The sequence below is a fragment of the Chinchilla lanigera genome, unplaced genomic scaffold (assembly GCF_000276665.1).
Source record: "Chinchilla lanigera isolate Chin_1 unplaced genomic scaffold, ChiLan1.0 scaffold00093, whole genome shotgun sequence".
Classification (NCBI taxonomy): Eukaryota; Metazoa; Chordata; class Mammalia; order Rodentia; family Chinchillidae; genus Chinchilla; species Chinchilla lanigera.
The window spans coordinates 2,566,897-2,592,819 of NW_004955494.1; the positions used below are offsets into that span (position 1 = coordinate 2,566,897).

A 25,923-nucleotide genomic window follows, 5' to 3' on the forward strand; every position below is an offset into this window, starting at 1 on the left:
AAGACAAAAGAGTATTCTGTATGGTAAAATAAGAAAAGATCATGTAAAGTTTATTTATATAGCTATATTCCCCCTGAGGTTAACCAACTCTTCCTGAAACTGCAAATTAATTCTGTACTTTTCTGCTGATCTTCTTTTATTAAATCAAGGAGGACTACTTAATAACTTAGGATTAAAGTTTTTATAGTGCCTACAATACCAAAAATATTACAGATGTTCAATGCATGGTTTTATTATTAGTGATATAGTCATAAATATCATTTTTGCTTAAGATGTGAAATAGAAAAATAATTTCTGCTTGGATTTGGGAAACTAGCAATTATTTTATTGAACAAAACAAGCCTTCCCCCTCCCCGCCCAGCGGCGGCCGCTCGGGCCCGGCTCTCGGTTATAAGATGGCGGCGCTGAGCGGCGGCGGCGGCGCGGAGCAGGGCCAGGCTCTGTTCAACGGGGATATGGAGCTCGAGGCCGGCGCCGGCGCCGCGGCCTCTTCGGCTGCAGACCCTGCCATTCCCGAGGAGGTGAGTGCCGGCGCCACCCGCCGCCCCTGCCGGCTCCGCTCGGCCGGCCGGTGTTTATGTGGGGAGAGGCAGCGGCGGGGGCTCCGTGCCCCCGGCCGCAGTCCCCGGCCGCCCCGCGGCGGGGAGCGAGGTGGGCATCGCCCCGGGCCCCCCTCCGCCCAGCGGCTCGTCGCTACGTAAACACACACAGCGGCCCGGGGGGTTCCCCGGCCCCCACCGAGCGCGATCGGGGCCGCGGCGGCGGTGCAGGCGGCTGTCAGTAGGGGGCGAGACGCGGGGCTGTCGGGGAAGGTCACGCCTGGCCGAGGCATCCAGCCCTGCATCCCTGAGATGTTTGCCTCTGGGGGGCGGGGGGCGGGAGGGAGCGGCGGCCGAGTGGGGGATGCGGTCTCCTGGCGGCCGGGACCCCGGCCCGAGGCACTGCCCGAGCGATCACCGCGCGGCCGTGGGTGACGGGCGCATCGCTCGGTCTCCTCTCGCCCTGCCCCCGCTTCAGGCCGCTGCCCCTCCTTCCATTTTTCTACTTTCGGGGGACTTGCTCTCCATCGGTTGTATCCAGCGGGTGGTTTTGATTCAGTCCGGACTTTTCCGCCCCGCTCGGTGGCCGTCCCGGGCTCGGGTCCCCAGTCCTGATCGTCCGTGCTCTGTCGCCGCGGGTAACCCCCATCCCATCCGCGTGCGCCGCCCGCCGGGCTTCCAGTTGTCGGACCTGCCCCCTCCCAGGCTCAGCTTCCACGGGAGAGCATTTCTGCACGTCTCACCCCCGTCCTCTGGAGGCCCTGAGCTCCGTACCCCGCTCCCAGTCAGCAGCATCATCTATTGTTATCTTCACAAGTCCTTCTGGACACGGGCCGCCTCACTTTCTGAACCCTGAAGCTGTCAAGATTCCATCAGGTTTCGCTCACTTCTTTGAACCCTTGCGCTAGGGGCAGTTTTTAGCTAGTCTCTCGGTGTCCCTTCTTAAAGTAGGTTTGATTGCTTTCTCTGTGTGTGGTCCTCCGTTTTGTACTGTGTTCGCCCTTTCAATCTTGCTTTTCTTTAGTACTTGCTTTGTGACCTTTCTTTAGTATTATTCACCTTCTTGTCACCTTGTCAAATAACTTACATATTTTATTCAAGTGGACATTTAATTTTAGTATTTATTACATTAAAAAAATATACACCAGTGTGCTTTACAGATAACTGTGCTTTACAATGAGTGGTTAGGTAATGTGACTTATTCTGTGACTTTACTCAAAGTTCTTTCCTTCCTGCGACATTGTTTTTTGTCTCTCAGTTCTCGGTGTAGTTTTCGGGTTTTTCCCCCAGTTTCATCATCTCTACTTCGAAAATCCATCCAGTACACTTGCTTTATTCAGTAGCAGTTTGTCCCCAATAATATTTGTTTTCCACTCATAGAATCTTCCATCTGTGCCCTAAATGTGTTCTGTAGTTAGTTGATCTAAATTTCTCATATTTTTGTTTCTTAAAATCATTCCATTTTCCAGTGTACATTTCTCCTCAGATCAGTTCCTACTCCCTCAGCTTCCTGGACTCCAAGGCTAGAGCTCTTTCCCTTCATCCATTCCCAGCGTGTTCTGTTTCCCTTGTGCCCAGTCACCATTCATTCTGCCTTGTTTCCTGGCTTTTGGTACTTCATTTGCTGAAGCTTCCTCTTGTCTTCCCTGCACCTCCACATTCCTTCTTATTTATAAACAGTTTTGTTCCGTTGACAAGGAAATTTATTTTTAGGACACATTGTTTTTAGTGAATTAATACTAGGGGTTACATCTGCTGTCTGTTTTCTTCAGGAATCGGATATGCCTTTGTCTTTTCACGCACAGGTGCTTTGGGGCTTTGCAATGCATGTGTGGTTTTATTGAGTTACATCTATGTGGAAGACTAGAGTGGATAAATTAATGGATAAGGATTATGAAATTGTAACCCTCTGATTGTTTACAATAACATTGTTTACAATGGGCTTCAGTCCAGCCTTCTATAGAGAAGTTCTTGGTTAAATAGTTTCTACCCTGCTGTCTTGGAAGGGCCAGATTGTGTAGAGCCCTACCTCCAAAGATTCGCATTCAGTTGGTTGAGTGTTGGGGCCATAGCTTTCTGTGTTTGGCACACACCCTGGACAATTTCCACTTACCAGTGCTTGAAGACCTCCAGGCTAGCTAAAGTTAAGACAAAATTGCCAATAATTGGAAAGCATGTTCCTATCTCCTGAAATTATAAGCATGCCCTTAACTATTTATAGTTAATTATATTTAGTTAACTATATAAATGTTAAAATTATATTTAGTTAAAAGACAAATTGTGCTTGCCTGTAATTTCAGCTATTCAGGAGGCTGAAGCAGGAGGATCACAATTTCTACACAAGCTGGACAATTTAGCAATGTTCTGTCTTTAAGTCTGTGGAGGTAGCTCTGTAGCCTCTGGTTTCATTTCCCAGTACTGCAAAAAACAAATGTTTTCCACTGACCATTCCACTCAGGTTTTAATGTTTAGTGATGAATAGTTTTTCCTTAATACAGTAGTGCCACTGTATTTTCTTTTTGTAAGAGCTGATAACACATGTATTTGGTGATGAGGGGTGGCTATGAATGATTAAAAGTGGATCTCTTTTGTCTGTAGATATCAATATTAGAGATGATAGGATAAATTCCTCCAAGAAGTAATCTTAAAGCTGAAGTTGAAACTGAGATGTGGTGGCACGTGCCTCTTATTCCAGCATTCTGGGAGGCTGAGGCAGGTGGATCACAAATTCAAGCCCAGAGCTTGGATTTAGCAACTTAGTAAGACCCTCATCTCAAACTAATCAAAAGGGCTGGTGATAATGTTCAATGTAAAGGTCCTGGCTCAATCCTCAGTTTCACATACATACATACATATTTTAAAATTTGAAGTTGAGATTCAGTGGAAACCTCAGTGCACTGTGGTCTTTTAATTGAACTGTTTTCCTTATGTTCACGTAAAGGACTGTCTTATGATTGTCAAATAAATTTACAATTTATGGGGGGAAATGAAAAATTGTGCTTGTGTGTAATGACACATTTTATTCTAAAGATTTATCTTACCTGACAAGCTTTTAAATTTTAACTGCTCTAAAAAAAGTGATACAGTAATTATAGAGGTAAAGGATGTTCATTATAGAAAAATTAGAAAAAATTAAATTAAATTTTAACTGCTCTAAAAAAAGTGATACAGTAATTATAGAGGTAAAGGATGTTCATTATAGAAAAATTAGAAAAAATTAAATACAAAAAGCTTTTTAAAATTCTGTAATCTTATCACTGGATATAATTACCAGAAACATAATGGTGTATTCCATGTACTCTTTTATACTTGTGTAATACATTATGTGGTTTTCTAATTTTAAAAAATAGCAGAACTTTTACACATTGTTAAAGTATGACATACTTAACTGCCATCATTTTTGGGATATTAAGAAGGTTGTTTTTTACTGTTATACATCTTGGACATAGAATGTAGATATTTAGCGTTTAAAATTATGTTGAGGAGTAAATAAATTTCATGTCCTGTATTGATATTACTTTGTAAGCACTTGTAGTAGAATATTCTGGTGACAGAAACTTATATTTTTGGCATTAAATGTTTACTTCTGACTATTTATGTAGTCCCCTGATGTTATTTTCTGACTATGTGGTATGAGAAGGTATAGTATGACCATACTGTTATTTTTAAAAATGTGATACCAGGATATGATATTTATTATCTGTTCCTTTTGTCTTGTGTTTCTATAGAAAGGAGTTTGTACAATTTTATTACCATTGTAAATTGTATTATTTTGTTTTCCAGATCTCTTATCGCCAATCTTGGTTAAGCTGTGTAATTATAATAATATATTGACTAGGGAATATCCTGGGATGGGATCTCTTTTATAATGAGTCCACTGTATTAAAATACATCTTTGTGATGCCAGGTTGGGTTGCATCATACCCTGACAAGTGCTATTCCTACTAAGGGTGGCGCATGTGCAGTGCTGGCTGTTGCTGTTCATACTTGTTCAGGTAGATTGGAAGGTTTCCTTTAGGCAAAAAACTATACAATACTAGTTGATGTCCTTGGTCTTTCTGTGTTTTCTTTTTGTACTCTTTCTCCTCACTTAATAAACTCTTCCCTTCAGGCATGCATTCATCTCTTATTTAGGAAATTATCTGGAAAAAAACTAGAAAATTTTCTGATATCAGTCACTTATATATGCTGGCAATCAGTTGTCAGTAAAAGACTTGATAGAGGAATATTGGACTGTGTGCTTGAATTTTTGAATGTAGTAAATGTGAGCACAAATTCGATTTAATCGTATTTGGACAACAGACCAGAAAAATTATATCAGAATAGTAGGCTAGAATAAGACTTGATGGCTACATTGTAGAATGAGACAACTACCTAGAATTCTTCCTTTTTCCCTTTTCTCTAATCATAAAATTGTTTTCCCCTTTAGAACTGAAGAAGTGTACTTTGTATGCTTGACACTTTGATATTACTTTGAGTAATGAACTTTTTGTCATAATCTCTTATTTTATGAAATCTCATGTATTCCTAATTTTCTGTATTTTGGCCTCAAAGTGTCATTAAGATAAGCCTTTTTTTTTTCTAGGCATGTGGCACACACCTGTAATCCCAGCCCTCAGGAGGCTGAGGAAGGAGGATCACTGCAAGTTCAAGGCCAGCCTAAGCTACATAGTCAGATGCTGTCTTTAAAAAAAAAAAAAGTCTTTTTTTATCAGTAGTTCTTACTAGATTTTTGTCTTTCCTAGAAGTTAAATTGTTTTCAGTCCTTTATTCATTCTGTGTTTTAGGTTATTCTGTTATGTCAGAATCAAAAATAATTAACACAACTTCTGAATTCAAAATAGGTGGACCTGTTTGGGAGCTTTTCTATCTAAACAGTGCCCCTTCTTCCTCCTTTTCCTCCTTCTCCCCTTCTTCACTTCCTCCTCCTCTTGCTCCTCCTCCTCTTGCTCCTCCTCCTCTTGCTCCTTCTCCTGCTCCTCTTTTTCACTGGGGATTGAACTCAGGGACCTTGTACTATTAAGCTACATTATTGGCCCTTTTTATTTTTGAGACAGAATCTCACTAATGTTCCCAGGCTGGCCTCAAACTTGTGAACCTCCTGCCTCAGCCTCCTGAATAGCTGGGATTACAGGCATGTACTGTTGTGCCTGGTTTAAGCAGTGTAAAACCACTCCCCTTTACTGGGGATTGAACTCAGGGCCTTTGCACTGATGTCTTCGGTTCCTTTTATTTTTTATTTTGAGGTGGGGTCTCTCTCTAAATTGCTGCTGTGCTCAAACTTGCTATCCTGCCTCTGCCTGTGCTGAGATTACAGACATGTGCCACCATGTCTGGCTAAGCAGTGCTTTCATAAGCTCAATGTTAAGGATAACTTCATGTTAGTTTAACAAAAAAATGTAACTTCACATGTTCCATTTCTTCTGTAACTATTTTGTGAATGTTCTGTGAGGTAGTTTTTATTTTTCAGTTTCCTTTGGCTACTAACCTAATTTACCATCATGCTTAATTAGCATGTTAGTCAGGAGAAACTCTTAAGACAGCCACATCCTAATATTAAGCAATTATTTTTTTCTCCCCTCTACCCTCTGAGATTATTTTGGTTTCCATGTTTTCTCTTGGGCTTAAAAAAGAAAAAGCTATTATTTGTGTTCCATCATATATTGAGACTATGCATATAGAGGGAAATTTATGCCTTCTAACTACATTTTTTTCTGAGCCCTGGGAATGCCCTTGATACAGAATATAAAAATTATTTTGAACTCAATTAACTTTATATCTCCTGAAAGCTCTGTAACATCAAATTAAATATTATTTTTATTCTTATTGTGTAGCTGTACTTATTGGCAGCACTTTTGGGACAGATGTACCATAGGTGATGGTTTTCAAGTTACTTCACAGCTCTAAGACAATTTTTTAAAAACACTCTACCACTCTAAAAAATAAACATTTTAAACTGACCCAGTACACACATTGTGAGATAGTTTTTGTCTGTTTTGTACACTTTTCATGCTTGTGGAGTAGTATCTGTCATATAAGTACTCAGATATTTAGTGAAAGGATTAATGCATGAATCCTATTAAATATGAGACACACCCTGATTTTCACACTATTTTCTCTCTCTCTCTGTCTCAAATGCTGGCCATAAAATCTGTTCACTACATCAACAACCAAAACGGTTATAACAGGTAGTTTGAAACACTGTTTTGGGGTTTCAAGAATATTCTTAAGAGGAACCAAAGGTCTTTTTAGTGCCTCTACACTTTAATTACTGAGATTATCCATGTGCTTTATGTGTTTGTTTCCTTGAAAAAAGGATTTGATGATTGCAAAAAATTTTAGAACTCCTGTGTGTAAAAGAGAAGTTTCTACAGTGTGAATCTTCTCAAGTATCATCTGTGTAGAAAGTTTTATCAACCTGTGTTTGACAGAGGTCAGCAAATTTTTCTCTAAAGGTCAGATGGTAAATATTTTAGGCACTGTGGGCCATGAGGTCCCTGTCATAACTACCAAATAATGCTGTGGCAGCGCAGAAATAGCTGATAATCAGTACATAAGTGAATGAATTTGACTGTATTCCAATAAAACTTTTTTATGCACACTGAAATTTGAATTTTATATACTTTTCCTACATCATGAAAAAAAATTTTTTTTTGAGTCAGGGTCTCTCCATGTAGTTCAGGCTGGCCTTGAACTCACTACGTAGTCCAGACTGACCTTGCACTTGGGGCAATCCTCCTACCTCAGGCTCCCCAAGTGCTGGAATTACAGACATGAGCCATCATGCCCTGCTTCTTTTAATTTCTTTAACCACTTAAAAATAATAAAAATCAGCCAGATGTGGTAGCACATGCCCTAGCACCCTGGGAGGCTCAGGCAAGAAGATTGCAAGTTTAAGCCCAGTCTTGGCAATTTAAGTTTACAATTGATACTTTAAAAATGAAATTTTGGGGAGATACGATTCACACATAATATACTATTTCAAATGTACAGCTTCACTTTTGACAAATTTATGTATAGTTGTGAAACTTTCACCACACTCAAGAAATGCAATTATTTCCATCACCCAGTGTTTCCTGTTGCCTCTTTCCATTATCATCTCCTTCCCTCAGTAACTGACAAACATTTGTTCAATGTTTAGTTTTACATTTTCCAGAAAGTCGTATGAATGGAATGATATACTGTGTAATTTTATGTATTTGGAATTTTTTACTTACTAGAATGCTTTTCAAACTCATCCATATTGATGCTAAACTTACATCAGTAGTTTACTTATTGCTTAGTAGTATCCTCTTGTAAGAGTATACAATAATTTATACATCCTGTTACAGTACCTGTTACAGTTCCAGTTGTTAACACTTTTGAATCAACTTTGTGTAAACGTTTGGGTTTGAGTTTTTGTTGAGACTTTGATTTTCATTGCTCTTGAATATAAGGACCCAGAAGTGGAGTTGATGGATTTTATGTTTAACTTTGTAAGAAATTGCCAAACTTGGCTGAAGTGGTAGTGCTGTTCTGCATTGCCATTCACAAGGAGTCAGAGATCTGATTACTATTATCTTTGTCAACACTTGGGAATTGTCAGTCTTAATTTTAGCTATTCTATTAAGAATGTAGTAATGGCTGATTGCCATTTTTATTTGTACTTTCCTGATGTTGGACATCTGTTTATGTACTTACTTACTATCCATAAGTTTCATCAAAGTATCTGTTTAAATCCTTTTATTTGGTATTTGTCCTCTTAGTATGGAGCTGTAAGGTTGCTGTATATTTATTCTGGATACAAGTCATTTATGTAAATATGGGTTTTGTACATGTCTTCCAGTCTGGTTTGTCTTTTCATTCTAAGTACCTTTGTAAGTACAAAAGGTTTACTTTGTAATGAGGTCCAGTTTATCAGTTCTTTCTTTTATGGTTTGTGGTCTTTTATGTCCCAGCCAATGAATCTTTACTTAAGGTCATAAAAGTTTTCTCCTAGAAGTTTTATAGTTGTGGCTTTCACATTTAGTTCTGTGATTCATTTGGAATTAATTTTGGTATACAGTTGGCCTTTGGCATCCATGGGGTCACACACTTGTAGATTTAGTCAAATGCAGATTTAAAATATTCAGAAAAAGAAGTAGGTCCGGAGCATGGGATGTAGCTCAGCATTAAAGTGCTTGCCTCACATATATGAGGCCTAGATTTTTTTTAAAAACTGGGTCTGTACTGTATGTAAGGGATGTGAATATCCTCCAACTTTGGTATTCAAGGGTGGTCCTGGAACCAGTTCCCCACAGATACTCAGGAAAGATTAGATATTGTGAGAGAGTGGTTGAGACTGATTCATTATTATTGTTATTACTGTTGCTATTTTAAGGTGCTGGGGATCAAACCCAGCGTCTCGAATATGCTAGACAAGTGCTTTACCACTGAGCTACATCCCTAGCCTTTTAGCCATTTTTTTATGTAGGGATGTCCATGTGTTTCACATTATTGAAGAGGCTCACCTTTTCCTGTGGAGCTGCTTTGGCACCTTTGTTGAAATCAGATAGTGTTTTATTGACCTTCATGTCCAGTACCACACTGTCTTAATTACTACAGCTTTATAGTTAAGTTTATAAATTAGGTAAATCCAATTTAGAGAACTTTTAGAATTTTGAAATTTTATTTTTAAATTTGTGTTTCTGTACTTTTGATAGGAAAAGATCTATAATTTTTTTCAGATTCTCAGCAATATCTTCTACCCCCAAAAGACTTAAGACCACACACCCACGCTGCAGTATGTTGTTAATGTCTGTCTTGAATTATATGGTGTGGCAGTTCATGAAAAGTGGGAAATAATATTTTTTAAATGTTTCATCGAAAATTAACTTCCTTATAAGAAACAAAGGAGATAGTCCAGTAGATTGCATAAAAGTTAGTAATTTCCTTTTTGCCATATTGAAAGTGTCATCAAGATATGTATGGAGAAAATACATTCAGATATTTAGAGCAGTAAAAAGTTACTAAAAATGTCAGTCAGGCTTCAAAAAATAGTAATTTACAAGACCAGCTATGTTACTGTCCCATCTTCATTGTAAAACAGGTCTTTCATTTGGAACCTATACCATATTCTATGATATTTCAGAATTAGCACCTTTATTAATCTTTGAGTCATCATTATATAGTCATATTTTTGCTAAGGCTAACTAGGTGGCAGTAGTTGGTCATATTCTACTTTTTTCAGTGGGCCCATAGGGCCCTTCACCTTGTTTTAAATTACACTGATGATAGTTCTTTACTCTTTAGCCCAGAAGGCATTCCTGCAGTACAAAATAATGTTTCTGTTCCTGAGTTTCACTTAAGAATTAAAAAACAAAAGAATCAGTCACACGTTCATAGAGCATAAGTCTGGCATACCTGACCAGAATACCTGTGACAGTAGGGAAGGTGGAAAGTAGGTAGGCATTCATTCATACTGTAAGGAATGTTGTTCTTATTTTCATTAGCCACCTTGCAGATTTTGAAATTGCTTTTCCAGGGAGGAAGGAAGGAACACAACATTTTGGCAGATGGTTTTCAAATGTTTTTAAGTTACTATGTTTTTAAAAAAATTAAAAAGGTATCCAACTCCTGTTGTAAAAGCTAGTTTGTGTTTAAATTGAGAAATACCCACTTTTGTCTTACATTTTTCTTGCACTAAATACCCAGAGTTTACATTAGTAACACCAGAAAATTTTGACTTTCTTTTTGTGAAAACAGCTTAACTAAAATACACTTCTGGGGTACTTTGTATTAGTCTCTTACCTTTGAATATTTTAAAGTAGTTTTACTGGGATTGTTCTTTTATTGACCTAGTGTTTTGAAACTTTATTTTCTACCTCACAGCATTTATTTTGCAAAATAAATTTGTTTGGTCTTAAATATTTTTAATATGGAAGAAGAGTACTAGTGCCAGCAGTAAAGATGTAGTTATAAGAACTTCATGAGTCTTATCCTTTTCACTGTATTTCAGTGGTTTTACTTTCTATGAAATACAGAAAGCTTAGAAGGAAAAAAAGAAACAATTACTAATTTAAGGCTAGTAAGTGAGTATGATTATTTTTAAAGAGTTCCTGTTAGCAGTTTCTAATGTTTTATGAAGGGAATTCTTATTATGAAAATATCCTATGTTTTCTAGAAATACCAAACAGTTCCTGCCTTTGTAACTTTTTTGTGTCTGTTTTTGAGACAGGGTCTCACTATGCAGTTCAGGCTGGCTTTGAGCTCACTTTGTAGCCCCGGATGGCCTCAAACTCCCAGTGATCCTCCTTCCTCAGCCTCCCAAGTGCTGGGATTACAGGCATGTGCCAGCACACCTGGCTTGTAACTTTTTTAAAAACAATAACAAGGTTTGTACTTTTTTTGGTGCTAAAGTTGGAACCAAGGGCTTTGTGAGTGCTAGGTGTGCACTGTACCATTAAGCTACATCCAGCCCCCACCCCCACCCCTTTTATGCGTTATAATTATTGTACTTCCAGAGAATTTCAGATAGGGAACAGATAACAGTTCAGATGATCCTACCATTCCTATTCTATCCTTTTAGTTATTACGTGACTATAGTTCTAACATTGGCTGTATTCTGCTGATATATTCTCCCTACACATGCCTTCTTATAGTAACAGAAAGCTACACAGTCTCATTTCATTATATATGAGAATGCAATTCAGTGCTTGGGTTTTGCTGCCATTTATTGATCTTCCTTTCCCCTCCTTGTGCTATGTACTGAATTTCTAGTAATACTAAATGTGTTAACTAAATCATAGGAGTGATATGAGATGATGAATATGTGGTGTGATAAAAAAATATGGTGAACGTTTAAATTTTAAAAATTATTACTTTAAAAAGATGTGAATGCCACCAAGAGATACACCCTGCAAAACATGTCCAGCTACCCACCTCCAGCTAGCTGCACCGGCTAACAGCACATTGAACTGTGACTGTCAGTAGACTAATAATACCCCACTGAGTACAGCAGCCCCCTGATCCAGTCATCTCTACACAAGTCTTTTAATCCAGTCAAGTTAGTAATTAAGACTAGCTGACACAGGGCTGGGGATTTAGCTCAGCGGCACAGCACCTGCCCAGCAAGTGCAAGGTCGTGAGTTCGATTCCTGGTACCGGAAAAAAAACAAAACAAAACAAAACAAAAAAAAAGACTAGCTGACACAAAGACCAAATATAGTATGCTTAAGATTTTCCTTTCAGAAAAATCATTGTTGATTTTTTAAAACATTTAATGACATACTTAGAACATTTTGTAGTCCTTATGACTGACTTAGAACTGTTGCAGTGTTGACCACATTTCATTAACATTGTCTTTAAACTACCCAGCTCCTTGCTCCTTATAAATACAAATGTTTTATCACTGAGCTATAGCCTCAATCTTCACTATTGAATTAAAGCAACATGAAGTGGCATGTACTGATGTATTCTTGTAAGCTACTCATGGGAATGAGGTAACACCTCAGTATGATAGTAGAAAGATTGTGTCTCATGGCTTTATTGGGAAAATGATAAAGATTATAATTTGCATTTAGGCTTTTTTGTTTTGTTTTGTTGTGGGGGTTTTTTGTTTGTTTGTTTTTTGGTTTTTTTTTGAGGTTGGGTCTCACTTTGTAGTGCAGGCTGGCCTTGAACTCACTGTGTAGCCCAGGCTGGCCTCGAACTTGTGGCATTTTGCCTGCCTCAGTCTCCCAAGTGCTGGGATTACAGGTGTACATCACCACACTTGGCTTGCATTTTGGCATTTTTAAAGCTGTTTACATTGTCATACATTCAAAACTATATCAGTAACTTTTGAATAATCTTTTTGTATGACCACAAGTATCTATGTATTCAATAAATGTGAGTGTCTGATATGTTCCAGGTAGTAATATGAGTATTTAAGGATTTTGTTTGTTTGTTTGTTTGTTTTGTTTTGTTTTGTTTTTTTGTTTTTCTCCGGTACCCGGGAACCGAACTCACGACCTTGCGCCTGCCAGGCAGGCGCTTTGCCGCTGAGCTAAATCCCCAGCCCTGTTTGTTTGTTTTGATGGTGGGGGTGGAACCTGGGAATTGTGCATGGACCAAGAGCTTATCGCTGACCTACACCTCTATCCCCACTCCCTGCCCTACCCCCCTTTTTTTCAGGTAGGATCTCCCTCAGTTGCCCAGACTGGGCTTCAACTTGCAATCCTCCTGCCTCGGCCTTCTGAGTAATTGGAATTACAGGCATGTGCCACCAGTCCACTAGGAGTATGTTTGAAAACAAAAGTCTCTACCCTTATTTAGCTATGTTGTGGTGGTGGTGGTGGTAGTGGTGTGTGTGTTGGGGTTTGGAGGGACAGACAAACCATAGACACATAAAAAAGAAATTTTACATGGTAGTATGTTTGAACGTAATAAGTACTATGAAAACAAGGTACGGTTAGGGAAGGAAGGTTGCAATTTAAAACAGGGAGATGAAGGTAGGCCTCAGTTGGGAAGGTAGCATTTGAGCAAAGCTTTAGGAAGTCAAGAAACAGCATTTCAATCAAAAGGAAGTAGTTTGAAGATTCTATGTCAAGAACATACCTCACTTGTTTAAGAAATGAGGCCAGAGTTGGTGGAGTAACTCAAAAGCAGGAAGGTGAATTGGAAATGAAATTCTTTGGGGGGGGGGGTTGCTATGGCCAAGGGCCATTGTAAGAACTTTGACTTTTGCACTAAACAAAAAAGGAAGCCACTCAGGATTTCAGTAACCAGAGCTAATCTTACTTACATTTTAACAGGAATGCTCTGGCTGCTGAGTAGATAGTAAAATTGTAAAGGAGCAAGGTATAAGCAAGAGCACCAGTGAGGAAACTCTTGGTCAGAGCAATAGTAGTGCAGGTATTAAGAAGTTGTCAGATTTTGTGTGTTTTGAAAGTAGATCAGTAGGATGTTTGAATAGATTGAATGCGAGGTATGCAAGAAAAAAGTGTCAAGGGGGATGAAGGCACAGATCTAGAATTCAGTGTAGGGCATGCTAAATTTGAGATCTATATTAGCTAAGCAAAATGTTGAGTAAGTAGTTGAATATAGACCTCTAGGGTTTGGGGGTGACTCTGTGGCACACTGCTCACCTTATCCATTTATCATTTTCCTCATGGTAAACAGCTAGGCAGCATTTTTCCCTTGCAGTTCGGTATGGCCAGTGAAATATGAGCACAAATGTTGTATACCATTTCTGGGTTTGGCCCACACAAATATTCTCAATCCTGTTTTCTCTTTCTGAGAGCTGAAATGATTACCAGGGTACATTGAAAGCCACCTGTTTTAAATGGTAGATTGTCCATCAACCTAGGTTCCTGAAGAAATCAATAAATTTCATTGTGTTTGAGTTCAATTGTGTTTAATGCCTTCTGTTACAGCAGTTCACCAACCCTAAATTTGGGCATTTAGATGATATTTAAAGGTGGGAGACTGATAATGTGTGCTTCTTAAGGGGGAATGAGTGTAGAAAGGGCAAAAAAGGGATCCAGGGTTGGTGAAAAGAGGAGAACCTGAGAAAGACCAACCAGTGAAGTCAATCAAATGAAGAAAGTTTACTGAGTGGTCAGTTTTATAAAATGCTGTTAGAGCAATTAAGTTAAAAATTCAGAATTTGTCAGAGTTAACAAAGTATGCTGATGCTCTGCACAAGACTAAAGTATTGAGGTGAGGTGCTCAGGAAGACTTTTTTTTCTTTTTTTTTTTTTTTACTTGTTTTGGTCTCACTGTGTATTGCAGCCTGGCCTTAAACTGGCTTATGTAGCCCAGGTTGGCCGCGAACTCTAGTGCTGGGATTACAGGCGTGTGCCACCATGCCCAGCACAGGAAAACTCTTTGATTGGAGTGATTTTAGGAGGGACAGGGAAATGAAGATTGTGAGTGCTATGGTTTGAGTGTGGTTTGTCCCCTGCAGGTTTTGTATCCCTTGCAGGTTCTTGGTCTTCAGTATGATAGTGTTGGAATGGTGGAACCTTTAAGAGCTGGGGCCTTGGCCTGGGAATGTGGCTCTGTGGTATTTAAAAAAAAAAAAGGAAAGAAAAGAGAGTGTGGGTTGTTAGAAAACAAGGCTACTCCCACACCTTAGCCCCTTCTACATGCAGCCACTTCCCTTCCTGCTTTTCTGCCATGTTGTGACACAACCGGGGGCCCTGACAGTCCTCTGATATGATGCTGTTTGGAGCATCCAGCCACCAGAATTGTGAGTCAAATAATCCTTTTCATTTTATAAGTTACCCAGCCTTAGGTTTTTGTTTTTATTCTTGATTTGGGGAGCAGAGAAACGGGACCATGCCAAATGAGGGAAGGAGGGTCAAAAATTTTTATTTAATGGTGAAATATGTAAGGGCATACGATAGTGGAAATGAATCATCAGAGTATAAAACAGCAGCAATTTTGGGAGTGATAAGAATTGCTGAAGCAATGCTTTGCAGAGACAAGGAAAAATGACTTCATGTACAAGTAGGAAGAGTAGTTTTCAGTAGAACACTTTATGATAATAGGAGAAAAAGCAGAACACGTGGTAAGGACTGATGCTAAATCAGTAGACCTGGATGGCAGAGTCTCTATATAGTCCCTCCAGTTACATCACTTTTTATTCCTGTGAGGTAAGAAGTTACTGGCCTAAGAGGAGGGTTGGGGGTGTTGTGTGATACACTTTTTTTGTTTTTTCTTGTTTTGCAGAGCTGGGGTATGAACCCAGAGAGTGCTGAACTACAAGGGCAGAGGAAAATGAATGTATGAAAGTTCATTTTACAGAAGAAAATGAATGTGTGAAAGTTGTTTAGCTGCATGTGAGAGTGAATGGAGTAAGAACAAACAGTATAGTTGATGGCAGTATTAAGTAATGAGCTGTCTGGAGGACAGTATTGCGGGTCCCCTAATTTTTTGGTGTAGGTCTTTTGCACAGAGTTAAATGTAACTTGCCAAGACAGTTTAGACACAGTATGAGTCATTCTCATTTTGACTTAAACATAGTATCATTAGGAAATAGAACATGAATCACTACTTAATGTAGTATCTGCATTATCCTGCTATGAATTTAGGCTAAATTTGGGAAGATCTGGTAAATGATTTTTAAAAAATTTTTCCTCATTCTTTCCATATTGAATATTTATTGTTTTGACTATGCAAAATAGCATCCCCAGCATTCCAGTCTGACTTTTGTACTGTACAGTGAAGTGATTGCTATGCTGTTACTATCCTTTAGGTACTTTCCAAATCTGACTTCTTGTTGCTCATGCTTTTCATATTGCCTGCAATCTAGATTCCCTCCCTTGTTCTCACCCCTCAAATTTCCAAACTTACCTTGTCTACCATTTATTGTAGGAAGCCTTCCTTAATCTCTTAAGATTTAGCTACGTGCCTCTGATTTTATTGCATCCCAGAGTTTACCTTTATCATTTTTATTCACTACATGGTATTGTAATTTTTGTTGGTTTCAACTGCCAGCACTGTTACGTTAGACTTTTTGCAATGATGGAAATGTTCTGTGTTGTTTTAGGTAGTAGACACTAGCTATATATATGTGGCTATTGTACACTGCCAGTTTGCACAATAGGACAAAAACTAAATTTTGAATTTTATTTCGATTTAAAATTAAATGGTGTCAGAGCCAGGCATGGTGGTGCACACCTGTAATCCCAACACTTGGGAGGCTGAGGCATGAGAGTTGCCATCCTGGGCTACATAGTAAGTTCAAGACCAGCCTGAACTACATAGTGAGACCCTGTCTTAAGAAACCAAAAACCAACACAACAATGACAAAATATTAAATGGTGTCATGTTGCTAGTGACTCCCTTGATCAGTGCAGTTGTAGACTTAATTATTTATATATGTATGTGTATTTATTTACAAGAAAGGGGTCTTACAGTATTGCCCAGGCTGGCCATAAACTCCTAGATTCAAGTGATTCTTCTGCTTCAGCCTCCAGAGTAGTTGGGACTATGGGCGCCTTCTACCTCACCCAGCTTCTAAAGCCTTTTAAAGTCCTGTGGGATTTGTATTTTGTCATTGTGTAACAAAGGTACCAGCCAGGCATGGTGGCACATGCCTGTAATCCCAGCACTTGGGAGGCTGAGGCAGTAGGATTGCTGCAAGTTCTCAGCCAGCCTGGGCTACGTAGTTAGTTCAGGGGCAGCCTGAACTATACAGCAGACCCTGTCTCAAAAAACAAAAAACAGAAAAAGTCGTACCATATATTGCTACATAAATAACTGAATTTCTTTTCTGTGTTAGTCCAAGTAGTTACCAGCTCACCTGGAATATAACACTTCTCTAAATTTCTCTTTAACCGCAGATTTCCAGTTTGTTTTCAGAACTGTGTTGGTTTAAGCAGCACTAAGTTCACATTCCTGTAAAGTTAGAGCTTTTCTTCTCCTTTAGGACTGGAAAGTTGAGTACTACAGGGTTACTTTAGTGATTGTTTAAGGCAATAATGGAGCAACTTTTAGAGCTTTCAGTAATAGCTGCTGAAGCACGCATGCGATAGGCTCACCAGCTCTGGGCCAAGTAGGGGCTGGCTTGTAAGGAAGAAACTCACAAGCCAGGCTTTGCTTTTTGAGAATGAGGATTCACTTTATACTTCAACCAAAGCTGTTCTACTGTATGTATTAATACGTTGGAATTATATTTCAGATTTCAGTGCAGGGTGGAGCATCTAAAAATAATTTTGAGTGTGGTGCTATGGATCTAGCCCAGGTTTAGCACCACTGAGCTATATCCCTATCCCCAGAGGTAACATTTTTTAGGGGGGAACTGGGTATTGAATCCAGGGTGCTGACCCTGAGCTACATCACCAGCCCTGTTTTAATTTTTTAGTTTGAGAGAGGGTCTTTGCTAAGTTGTCCAGGTAGGATCTGAACGTGACAGCCTCCTACCTCAGCCTCCCAGAGCACTGCAGTGTTAGTGCTGCCACATTCATCTGAGCTAACACTCTCAACTGAGGAGACAAGGCATGCACACGGCAGGGCCAAAGTGGATGATGTAGAACAATGAATGCTGCAGGATTTCAGAAATGGAAGGTTATTTATGGACTATTGAGGTCTTGATAAAAAGTAGTACTTAACCTAGGCAGAAAAAGAAAAAAGGCAATGAAACTGTAAAAAGCAATGGAAATAGAATTTACAAAGAATTAGAAATACATATGGTAGTTTGGGTTAAGGAATAGAATAATCTGATTATAGTTGCAAATTTTATGATATAAAATTTGACTAAAATAGATTGGACTGAATTGTGGAAAGGAATAATATACTGAGAGAATTTGCACTTTCTGGTGTATGCAATGGGATGAAATCCTTGAAAGTGTTTTGGTTGTTACAAAATTAGGGCAGGAGACATTATTAGTGTTTAATGAGCAAAGACCACAAAAAGTCAATCATCCCACAACATTCAGGACAGTCTGAACATTTAAGAACTGTTTCAAGGAGCTATATCGCTTCAAATAACATCCTGGATTTTGATGATATAGGTTAAAAAAAAGTGATCATAATGATCTGAGCTTAGAAATGAACTCACAAAGTGAGTTCCAGGGTACCCTGGACTACATAGCAAGATCCTGTCTCCAGAGAGAGAGAGAGAGAGAGAGAGAGAGAGAGAGAGAGAAATCAACTCTTTTATGTACTTGTACAAGGAATTTGTAATACACTTGTATACTAACATTTTCAGGATGTTCTCCAAGGTGGAGAATTCACCACTTTAGAATAGCGTGTGATTGATGGCAGCATGACAGTATTTGTGACTCACATACTCTTCCCTGGAGGCTAAACTTGTAACTGTCACAGTCATAAGTGAATCTGTATATAGTATGGATGGAGGTAATTCTCATTATGTTGTTTATTATAGTTTCCTATATACTTTGAAATACTTTAATAGTTTATATTTTTTCATATACTTAATAATAGTAGTTGATACTGGTTTCTAAACTTGTACTTAGATTGTCTCTTAATTTTCATTTAGGGTAGTATAGGTAGTGTTGCAAAATAGTTATTAAAAAGGGAGATAAATTTCTATTTTCTGTAATGGTGGCCTCGGTTAAGATGAACCTTTTTGAGGAAAACTGCTAAAAATCTTGGAAATGTTTTTGTTGTTGTTTTGTTTTGTTTTGTTTTGTTTTGTTTTGTTTTTTTTTGTTTGTTTGTTTTTCTCCGGTACCGGGAACCGAACTCACGACCTTGCGCTTGCCAGGCAGGCGCTTTTTGCCGCTGAGCTAAATCCCCAGCCCCTGTTTTGTTTTTTTTTCCAGTACCGGGAACCGAACTCACGACCTGCGCTTGCCAGGCAAGCGCTTTGCTGCTGAGCTAAATCCCCAGCCCTTTGGAAATGTTATTTAAAAAAAAAAAAAAAACCTAAAGAATTGAATAGCCAAACACATACCGGGGGACCTGCCAGGCCCAAAGCAAGACCAAAGAAGCAAGTAGGAAATGAAGTAGTTACTTTGAGATGTGCTGAAAATTAGAGAACACCCTTTTACATAAATGTCTTGGAAAAATTGGGGAAGGTTAATTTAGGCTTTTACTTTATAATGTTGACAAATCCTGGGAGGATTAAATGCAAAATGTAGAACTTTTAGAAGATAATATGAAAATACGTTCTGCCTTGTTTTTATTTGGAGAGGTTGGAAAACTAATTTTTTTTTTTTTTAGTCAAGATGACATTGATTCTAAGATTCACCATTATTTATTTTTCTGTCTCTAAAATAGAAGATTGCCAGTAGTCACGAATGTTATTGATTGTAAAATGCACTCCAGTATTCACATTTTTATTATTTGAACATGTTAAAAATAAAGGCATAAAGCACTTTTCCTAAACTTCTTTACATCCATTGAGGGTGTGGTTTAGATTCTTTCCCTAAGTTAGATGCATTTCCAGAGTCAGGAGGCAAAAAAAATAGAGAAGTTCTCTTTCAACTGTTTGACATGCTTTTGAGATCTGAGTGTTTAGAAGCAGTTGAGGTATTCGAACTGGCCAGTCCAGGGTTCACTGCCAGCTTTTTGGGTGTGGAAAGGTGTTAGTACCAGTGGCAGCCGCTTTCACCCCTCTTGCTCACAGAGTGTGCTTTGTGTCCTTAGTCCAGTGACTTGAGTCCCAATTTCTAATCCTGTTCTTTTGAGTGACTTTTATGCATCTCTGTTCTTGTATTAAATGCTTTTGTAGTGGAAATATCTAAAATGTTTTTTTTATTCTTTTTTGCATTGACTCTCAATTGGTAAGTTTTTACTGACATGGGGCAGTGATAGTGAACTGATAGTGAGCCCGTGCTGCAGCAGACTATTGGTTATCATTGAAAGCTCTAAAGGGTTTGCCATCACTGACTTAGGGGAGATCATTTAGTTTGTTTTATTTTGCTTGCTGGGCAGCAGACCCAGACCCTTGCACATGCTAAACAAGTGCTCAGCCACTGAACTACAACCCCAGTCCTAATCTTTATCATTTTAATCATCCATAAATGTATAGTTCAGGGGCCTTAAATACATTCAGAATTTTGTAATAATCACCACTATCTATGCCTGAAACTTTTCATCTTTCTGAATAAAAACTGTGTACTCTTTAGTCATTAGGACCATACACGTAAAAAGCCACAAAGAGCTGGCACTTCACACTTAGTAAGATTACTGTAATTCTTTTTAAAAAGGAAAATAAGTGTTCGTGAGTATATGGAAAATTTGAAACCCTCATACATGGCTGGTAAAATTGTATAACCATTGTGGAAAAAAAGTTGGTAATTTCTTAAAAAGCTAAATGGAGAATTATCCTACAATTCTACAAGTCTAGTCTTAGTAGTCCCAAAGTGCTTGAACAGATATTTGTAGCAAATATTCATTGCAACATTATTCACAACAGCCAAAGGTAGAAATAACCTGTGCCTACTAATAGATGGATACACAAACTATAATATGTATGGCGAATGGAATATTATTTAGCCATAAAAAAGAATTAAGTTCTGATAGATGCTGTAACCTGGATGAACTTTGAAAACATTGTAGTAGGAAAATAAACCAGGCACAAAAAGACAAATATTGTGTGATTTCTCACATAATGAGTTACACAGAACAGGAAGATTGTAAACACAGAAGGTAGAATAGGCTTGGGCTGTAGCTGAGGGGTAGAGTACTTGCTTAGTATATATGAGGTCTTGGGTTTAATCTACCATCACCACAAAGAATAAGAAAAAAGAGTAGAGTAAAAGTTATCAGGGGCAAGAAGGAGGGAGGAATGGGAATTATTGCTTAACATGAGACGGTCAGAATTTAATGCCAAGTGAACTTGGTCCCACCTCTCACATAATAAAAAATTTCTCTCATAGCATTCATTGATAAATGTTTATTCATTCAGTTGTGTCCTTAATGGTAAGGCAGTTCATTTCTTGTTTGATTTTTTTGTTTGTTTGTTTGTTTGTTTTTCTCTGGTACCGGGAACTGAACTCACGACCTTGCGCTTGCTAGGCAGGTGCTTTGCCGCTGAGCTAAATCCCCAGCCCCAGCTAAATCCCCAGCCCCCATTTCTTTGTTAAATATCTTTACTATTAATAAAGATGCTTCCTAATATGGAGCCCAAATATACTTTCCTTTAATTTCTCTCTCTAGATTCTACTATTGCCCTAATTTAATTTTGTGGAACATCACAGGTTTCTACCCACTCATTATTTGATAGACAGATACCTTCAGATGTAGTCAACCCTGTTCTTTTTGGTTTTTTCCTTTTGGTTATTGGTCACTTGCTACCTACTTTTACTCAGTACTCAATCTTTTTTTTTCCCCTGTACTCCTGGTACTAGGGATTGGATCCAGGACCTTTGCACTGAGCTGCAACCCCCATCCCATTATTGTTTTATTTTATTTTATTTGAAAAATTTTGATACAGTATTTTTCTAAGGCATAAAGTTGCCCATCCTGGGCTCAAACTTGGAATTCTTCTGCCTCAGCCTCCCAGAGTGCTGGGATTAAAAGTGTGAGCCACCACATCCAGCTAAAATCTTCTTAGTACATGTTTGCAGTACATAATGATTACGTTCACTGTGGGGAGTTGGTATGTGTACTCAACACAACTTAATTCTTTTTGCTTCCCCTTCTCTTCCCCTTCCTCCCCCCATCTTTCCATATCTTGGTCCCCATCCCATTTGCAAAAGATCTGTTTGTGTCCTGTCATCTGTCTTTTATTTTGCTCTTTAAATTATTTGATACGAGAGAAACCATTTACTACTTAGGCCTGTGTATCTAAGTTATTTCACTTAACATTATGGTTTGAAGATACACCCACTTTCCTACAAATGACTCAAGTTTAACCTTTTTTATGACACAGTAGGCTCCATGGTGTGTAAATACCACATTTTCCTTATCCATCCGTCTGTGGATGGATAAATAGGCTGCTTCCAAAATTTAGCTGTTACAAGTTGTGCTGCTATAAACATGGACATGCATGCATCATTGTTTCAGGAAGATACCTAAAAGGAAGAGAGCTGGGTTGAATGGAATTTTTTCTAGTTTTAGTTTTTTTGAGGAGTCTCCATACTGATTTCCAAAGTCATTGTACTAGCTTGCATTCCTACCAACAATGTAGAAAGCTTCCTTTTTCTTTACAGCCTTGCCAGCATTTGTTAGTATTTGGGGGTTTTGTTGTTGTTGTTGTTGTTGTTGTTTGTTGTTTGTTTTTTCAACAGGGTCTCACTATGTAGCTCAGGCTGGTCTTGAACTCATGGAGAGCCTCCTGTCTCAGCCTCCCACATGTTGGGATTGTAGACATATACCACCATACCTGGCTTGATTTCTTGAGAATATTGGCATTAGAACTTCCTTGAAGTTCTTGTAGAATTCAGTGGTGAATCTGTCAGGTCCTAGGCATTTTTTAGTTGGTAAGTGTTTATTATTGCCTCAGTTTCATTGCTTGTTATTGGATTGTTTAGAGTTTTTATATCGTCTTAAGTTTTGATAATTCATATGTATTTAGGAACCTGTTCATTTTTACTGGAATCTCTGATGTAATCGAGCACAAGTTTTCAAAGTAGTTACTAGTAATAATTTGGATTTCAGCAGTGTCTGTTATGGTTTTGCCTTCTTCATTTCTAATTGCATTGAAATGAGTCTTTTCTTCTTTTGGTTAGATTGGCTAACAGTTTGTTTTGTTCTTTTGAAGAACCAACTCTTCTATGCATTGATTCTTTGTATTGCTTTTAGTCTCAATTTCATTATTTTCTGCTCTGACCTTTATAATTTCCTTTCTTATAGTAGTTTCAGATTTGGATTGTTCATTAGGTTATTTATTTGGGCTTCCTCTGTTTTTCTGATTTGGGCATTCACAGCTATAAACTTGCCTCTTCGGAGGGCTTTTATTGTGTCCCATAGGTTCTGGTATGTTGCACTGGCATTGTCCTTTGATTCTAGAACTGTCTGATTTCTTCTATGACTCATTGATTATCATTCAGCAGAATCTGTTCTTTCAACAGTCAGGCAACCTCCTGAGCTATAGTATCACCCCTGTGTTTCCATTTGTCTCTTGTGTATCTTTGCCTGGATGTCTTACTAAGAAAGTCAGCAAATGCTAAACTGAATTAGTTCTCTTTCCCTTTAAATTACATCTGCCCTTTTTCTTATAATACTCTCCATTTATACTTTATGCTTGAAACCTTGGAGCGTTTCTATCTTCTTCTTTTTCCTGTGCAGTAACCGGCAAATCCTTTTGATTTCTCTCTGCTATTTTTTTTTCCTTCTTCTCCCATTACTCTAATTTAGGCCCTGATTATTTCTTTCCAAGAATGTGATATTAGTCTCCTTTTATTTTTGTCTTGTCATTGGTTACTTCCATTTTCAATTCACTGCGTATACTGGCAAATAAATCTTCTTAAGCCCTTACAGCATAGCTCTGGTCATGTCACTCCCTTGTTCAGAAGTATTTATAACACTCTGTTGTCTACAAATTAGATAATATTCTTTTTAACCTGGCTTTCAAAACCCTCTTGATCTGATAACAACAGCTCTACTTCCTCCTGCTCTTTTTTGTTACACTTTACAGGTGGAACAGACCTTTAATAACTTCAGAGTTTAGAACATACTGAGCCCTGCTGTGCGTGATTTCCTTTTTTTTTTGTAAGTTCTGATATGCCTGAAATGTCCAAGTCTTTCCATCTGTCACCTGTCTCTGCAGTCATTCTACTATTTTCCATGAGGCTTTCCTGATCTTTTTAGGTGTGACAGTACAGTAGAAAAAGAAGTAGATGTGATTTTGGACTTACTTGCATTTATTTGAGCCTTTTATTTCCTGAACCTTTAAGATGATGAAAATCCTCTTCACAGGTCAGTATTCTTAGTGAGTCTTACGAGACTGAATCCCAGGTCAGTAGAGACTATTCTTACACAGCATATCACATGACACTACTTTAAGGCTATTATAAAATATATATCAAAAGGATGAGTGATAAAAAGTACTTAGTGTACTGTGTCTAATACACTGAGGGTACTCATTAGTCAATAGTTCTTGTCCTTATGAGACAGTTTATACTGTCCAAATTTTGTTGTATTTATTCATCCCTGAAGTGTAAAGATTAAATATTGAGCTCCTTAGTGCTGGTTTATATCCTAGTGCTGGGTTATATAAATGCATGGTAGTCTCTGACCACAAGGAGCTTACATTCTAGTGACAGAAGCAGACAAATCAAGAATTAAAGATAATATATAGTGCTAAAAGTGTGCCGCATATACAGAAGGGTCACAAAAGAGGAGTATGTACAGTAATTCAAAATGGGTTTAGGGAATGGAAGACAGAACAATTTCTTAATTGTTAGGAGCTACTTAAATTTAATTTTAAATATTCACGATGCAAAGACTTATAAAGAAAAGAAATAATTAAAAGAAAAATAGTTAAGCCTTATTTAGAGACATAAAAGATTACCTAACTAAATGGAATTAGATATGATGTGGCTACACAGGATTAAAACACTGAGTGTGGTAAAAATACTAGTTTTTTTTTTTTTAAATTGGGAATAGATTTATTGAAATCCAAATATAAATCCCTATAGGTTTTTCTGTAGCAGTAAAAAGGGGCAAGAATAGCCAGAATATTCTTTTTTTTTTAAAAAAAAGATGTTTTAGTTACTTTTCTCATGCTGAGACGAAATACCCAACACCCAAAGTTAAAGGAGAAAGGTTTATTGAGCTCATAGTTTGTAGAAGTTTCAATCCATAAAGGGTTGGCTCCAGGCTGGATGGCATGGCAGACATGTACCACAGAGGCGAAACAGTTTGTGGTGGGCAGAAGGAAACAACACAACAAGGGATGACCACAGCTCTTTCTGTCTCTTATATCTCATCCAGGCTACTTATGGAAGGTAGCACTCACACCCTTAATCCTAGTGCCCTTTGTCCTAGTATTACACCATGAATCAGTCCCCCCATGTCACACAGTCTAGATCCAGCTACCTCGAAAGCCCACCTGTGACCACATGAGGCTTTAGGGGGACATCTAGACACAATCCATAGCAACAGGAATACTTGTTTAATTCATCTTTTTTTTGCAGTCAACAAATTTTGAATGCTATACCCTAGGCATTGCTAAGCCCTGATTATTACCTGGGGGAATATGAGACCTGGCTGCCACCCAAAGCTCACATTTGAATCCATTTCTAGTAATGTCTAGTTTTTAAGAGCCCACATCCTAAATTATCAGGTGAATGCCAGGACTACCAACAAACTTTGATCAGTGCAATTTTACTTGATTTTTATGTTGAAAAATTTCTTAGTCATACATGTTTTTTCCTGGAACATATTCTTTCGTTTGTTTTTGCTAATTTCTTTTAAGAGGAAAAAGCATAGAAGTAGATGCATTTTGTTTAAGCTAGATCTTTAATAGTAGTTGGATTACAGCTTTGGTAAATAGGGAGGGGAGTGTTGAGTGATATTCAAAGAGTTAGCCTGACTTTTGGGAAAAAGGGAGGATGACCTTGAGGGTCTCACAGGTATAGATTTTGAGTTGCAGCCTGTGGAATATCTGGAGGACTTTTATAAAGAAAGAGAAGGTGAGCAACAAAATGGCAGGTGAGTAACAAAATTAAGTAGAGGTTACAAGTGAATTTTATATGCTTATATGTTTTTGGTGTGTGAACACATGGTATATAGGAAATTAGATGGGAAAGGGCACCAGTTGTAACAGTTGCTTACCAGTTTAAAATAAGTGAAGTCTGAACCCTAATAGTCTGATGTCTCAATCTTTTTTTTTCTTTTTTTGGTACCGGGAATCAAACTCAGGACCTTGTGCTTGCCAGGTGGACACTTGTGCCACTGAGCTACCTCCCCAGCAGTAGTCTGAATAAAAATCAACTCCTTGTAAATTAAATACCAAAGTTAATCCCAGAAACTTATAAAAATAAGAGGACATAATTTTATGAGCTCAAGTAGAGAAGGATTT

The 25,923-nt window shown here is 38.2% G+C and overlaps 1 protein-coding gene across 11 annotated transcripts in view; it reads left to right on the forward strand.

Moving 5' to 3' along the window:
• Positions 1-341: 341 nt before the first annotated feature.
• The window catches only part of Braf (B-Raf proto-oncogene, serine/threonine kinase), a gene marked incomplete at its 5' end in the record, with an annotated part of 145,471 nt that continues 119,889 nt past the window's right edge, over positions 342-25,923 (forward strand). For all 11 annotated transcript variants that reach the window (XR_001231320.1, XR_001231321.1, XM_013504993.1 and 8 more), the window contains 1 exon segment: positions 342-521. Coding sequence is in view for 9 of the 11 variants with exons in the window: in XM_013504993.1 (XP_013360447.1) it covers positions 396-521 (126 nt within the window).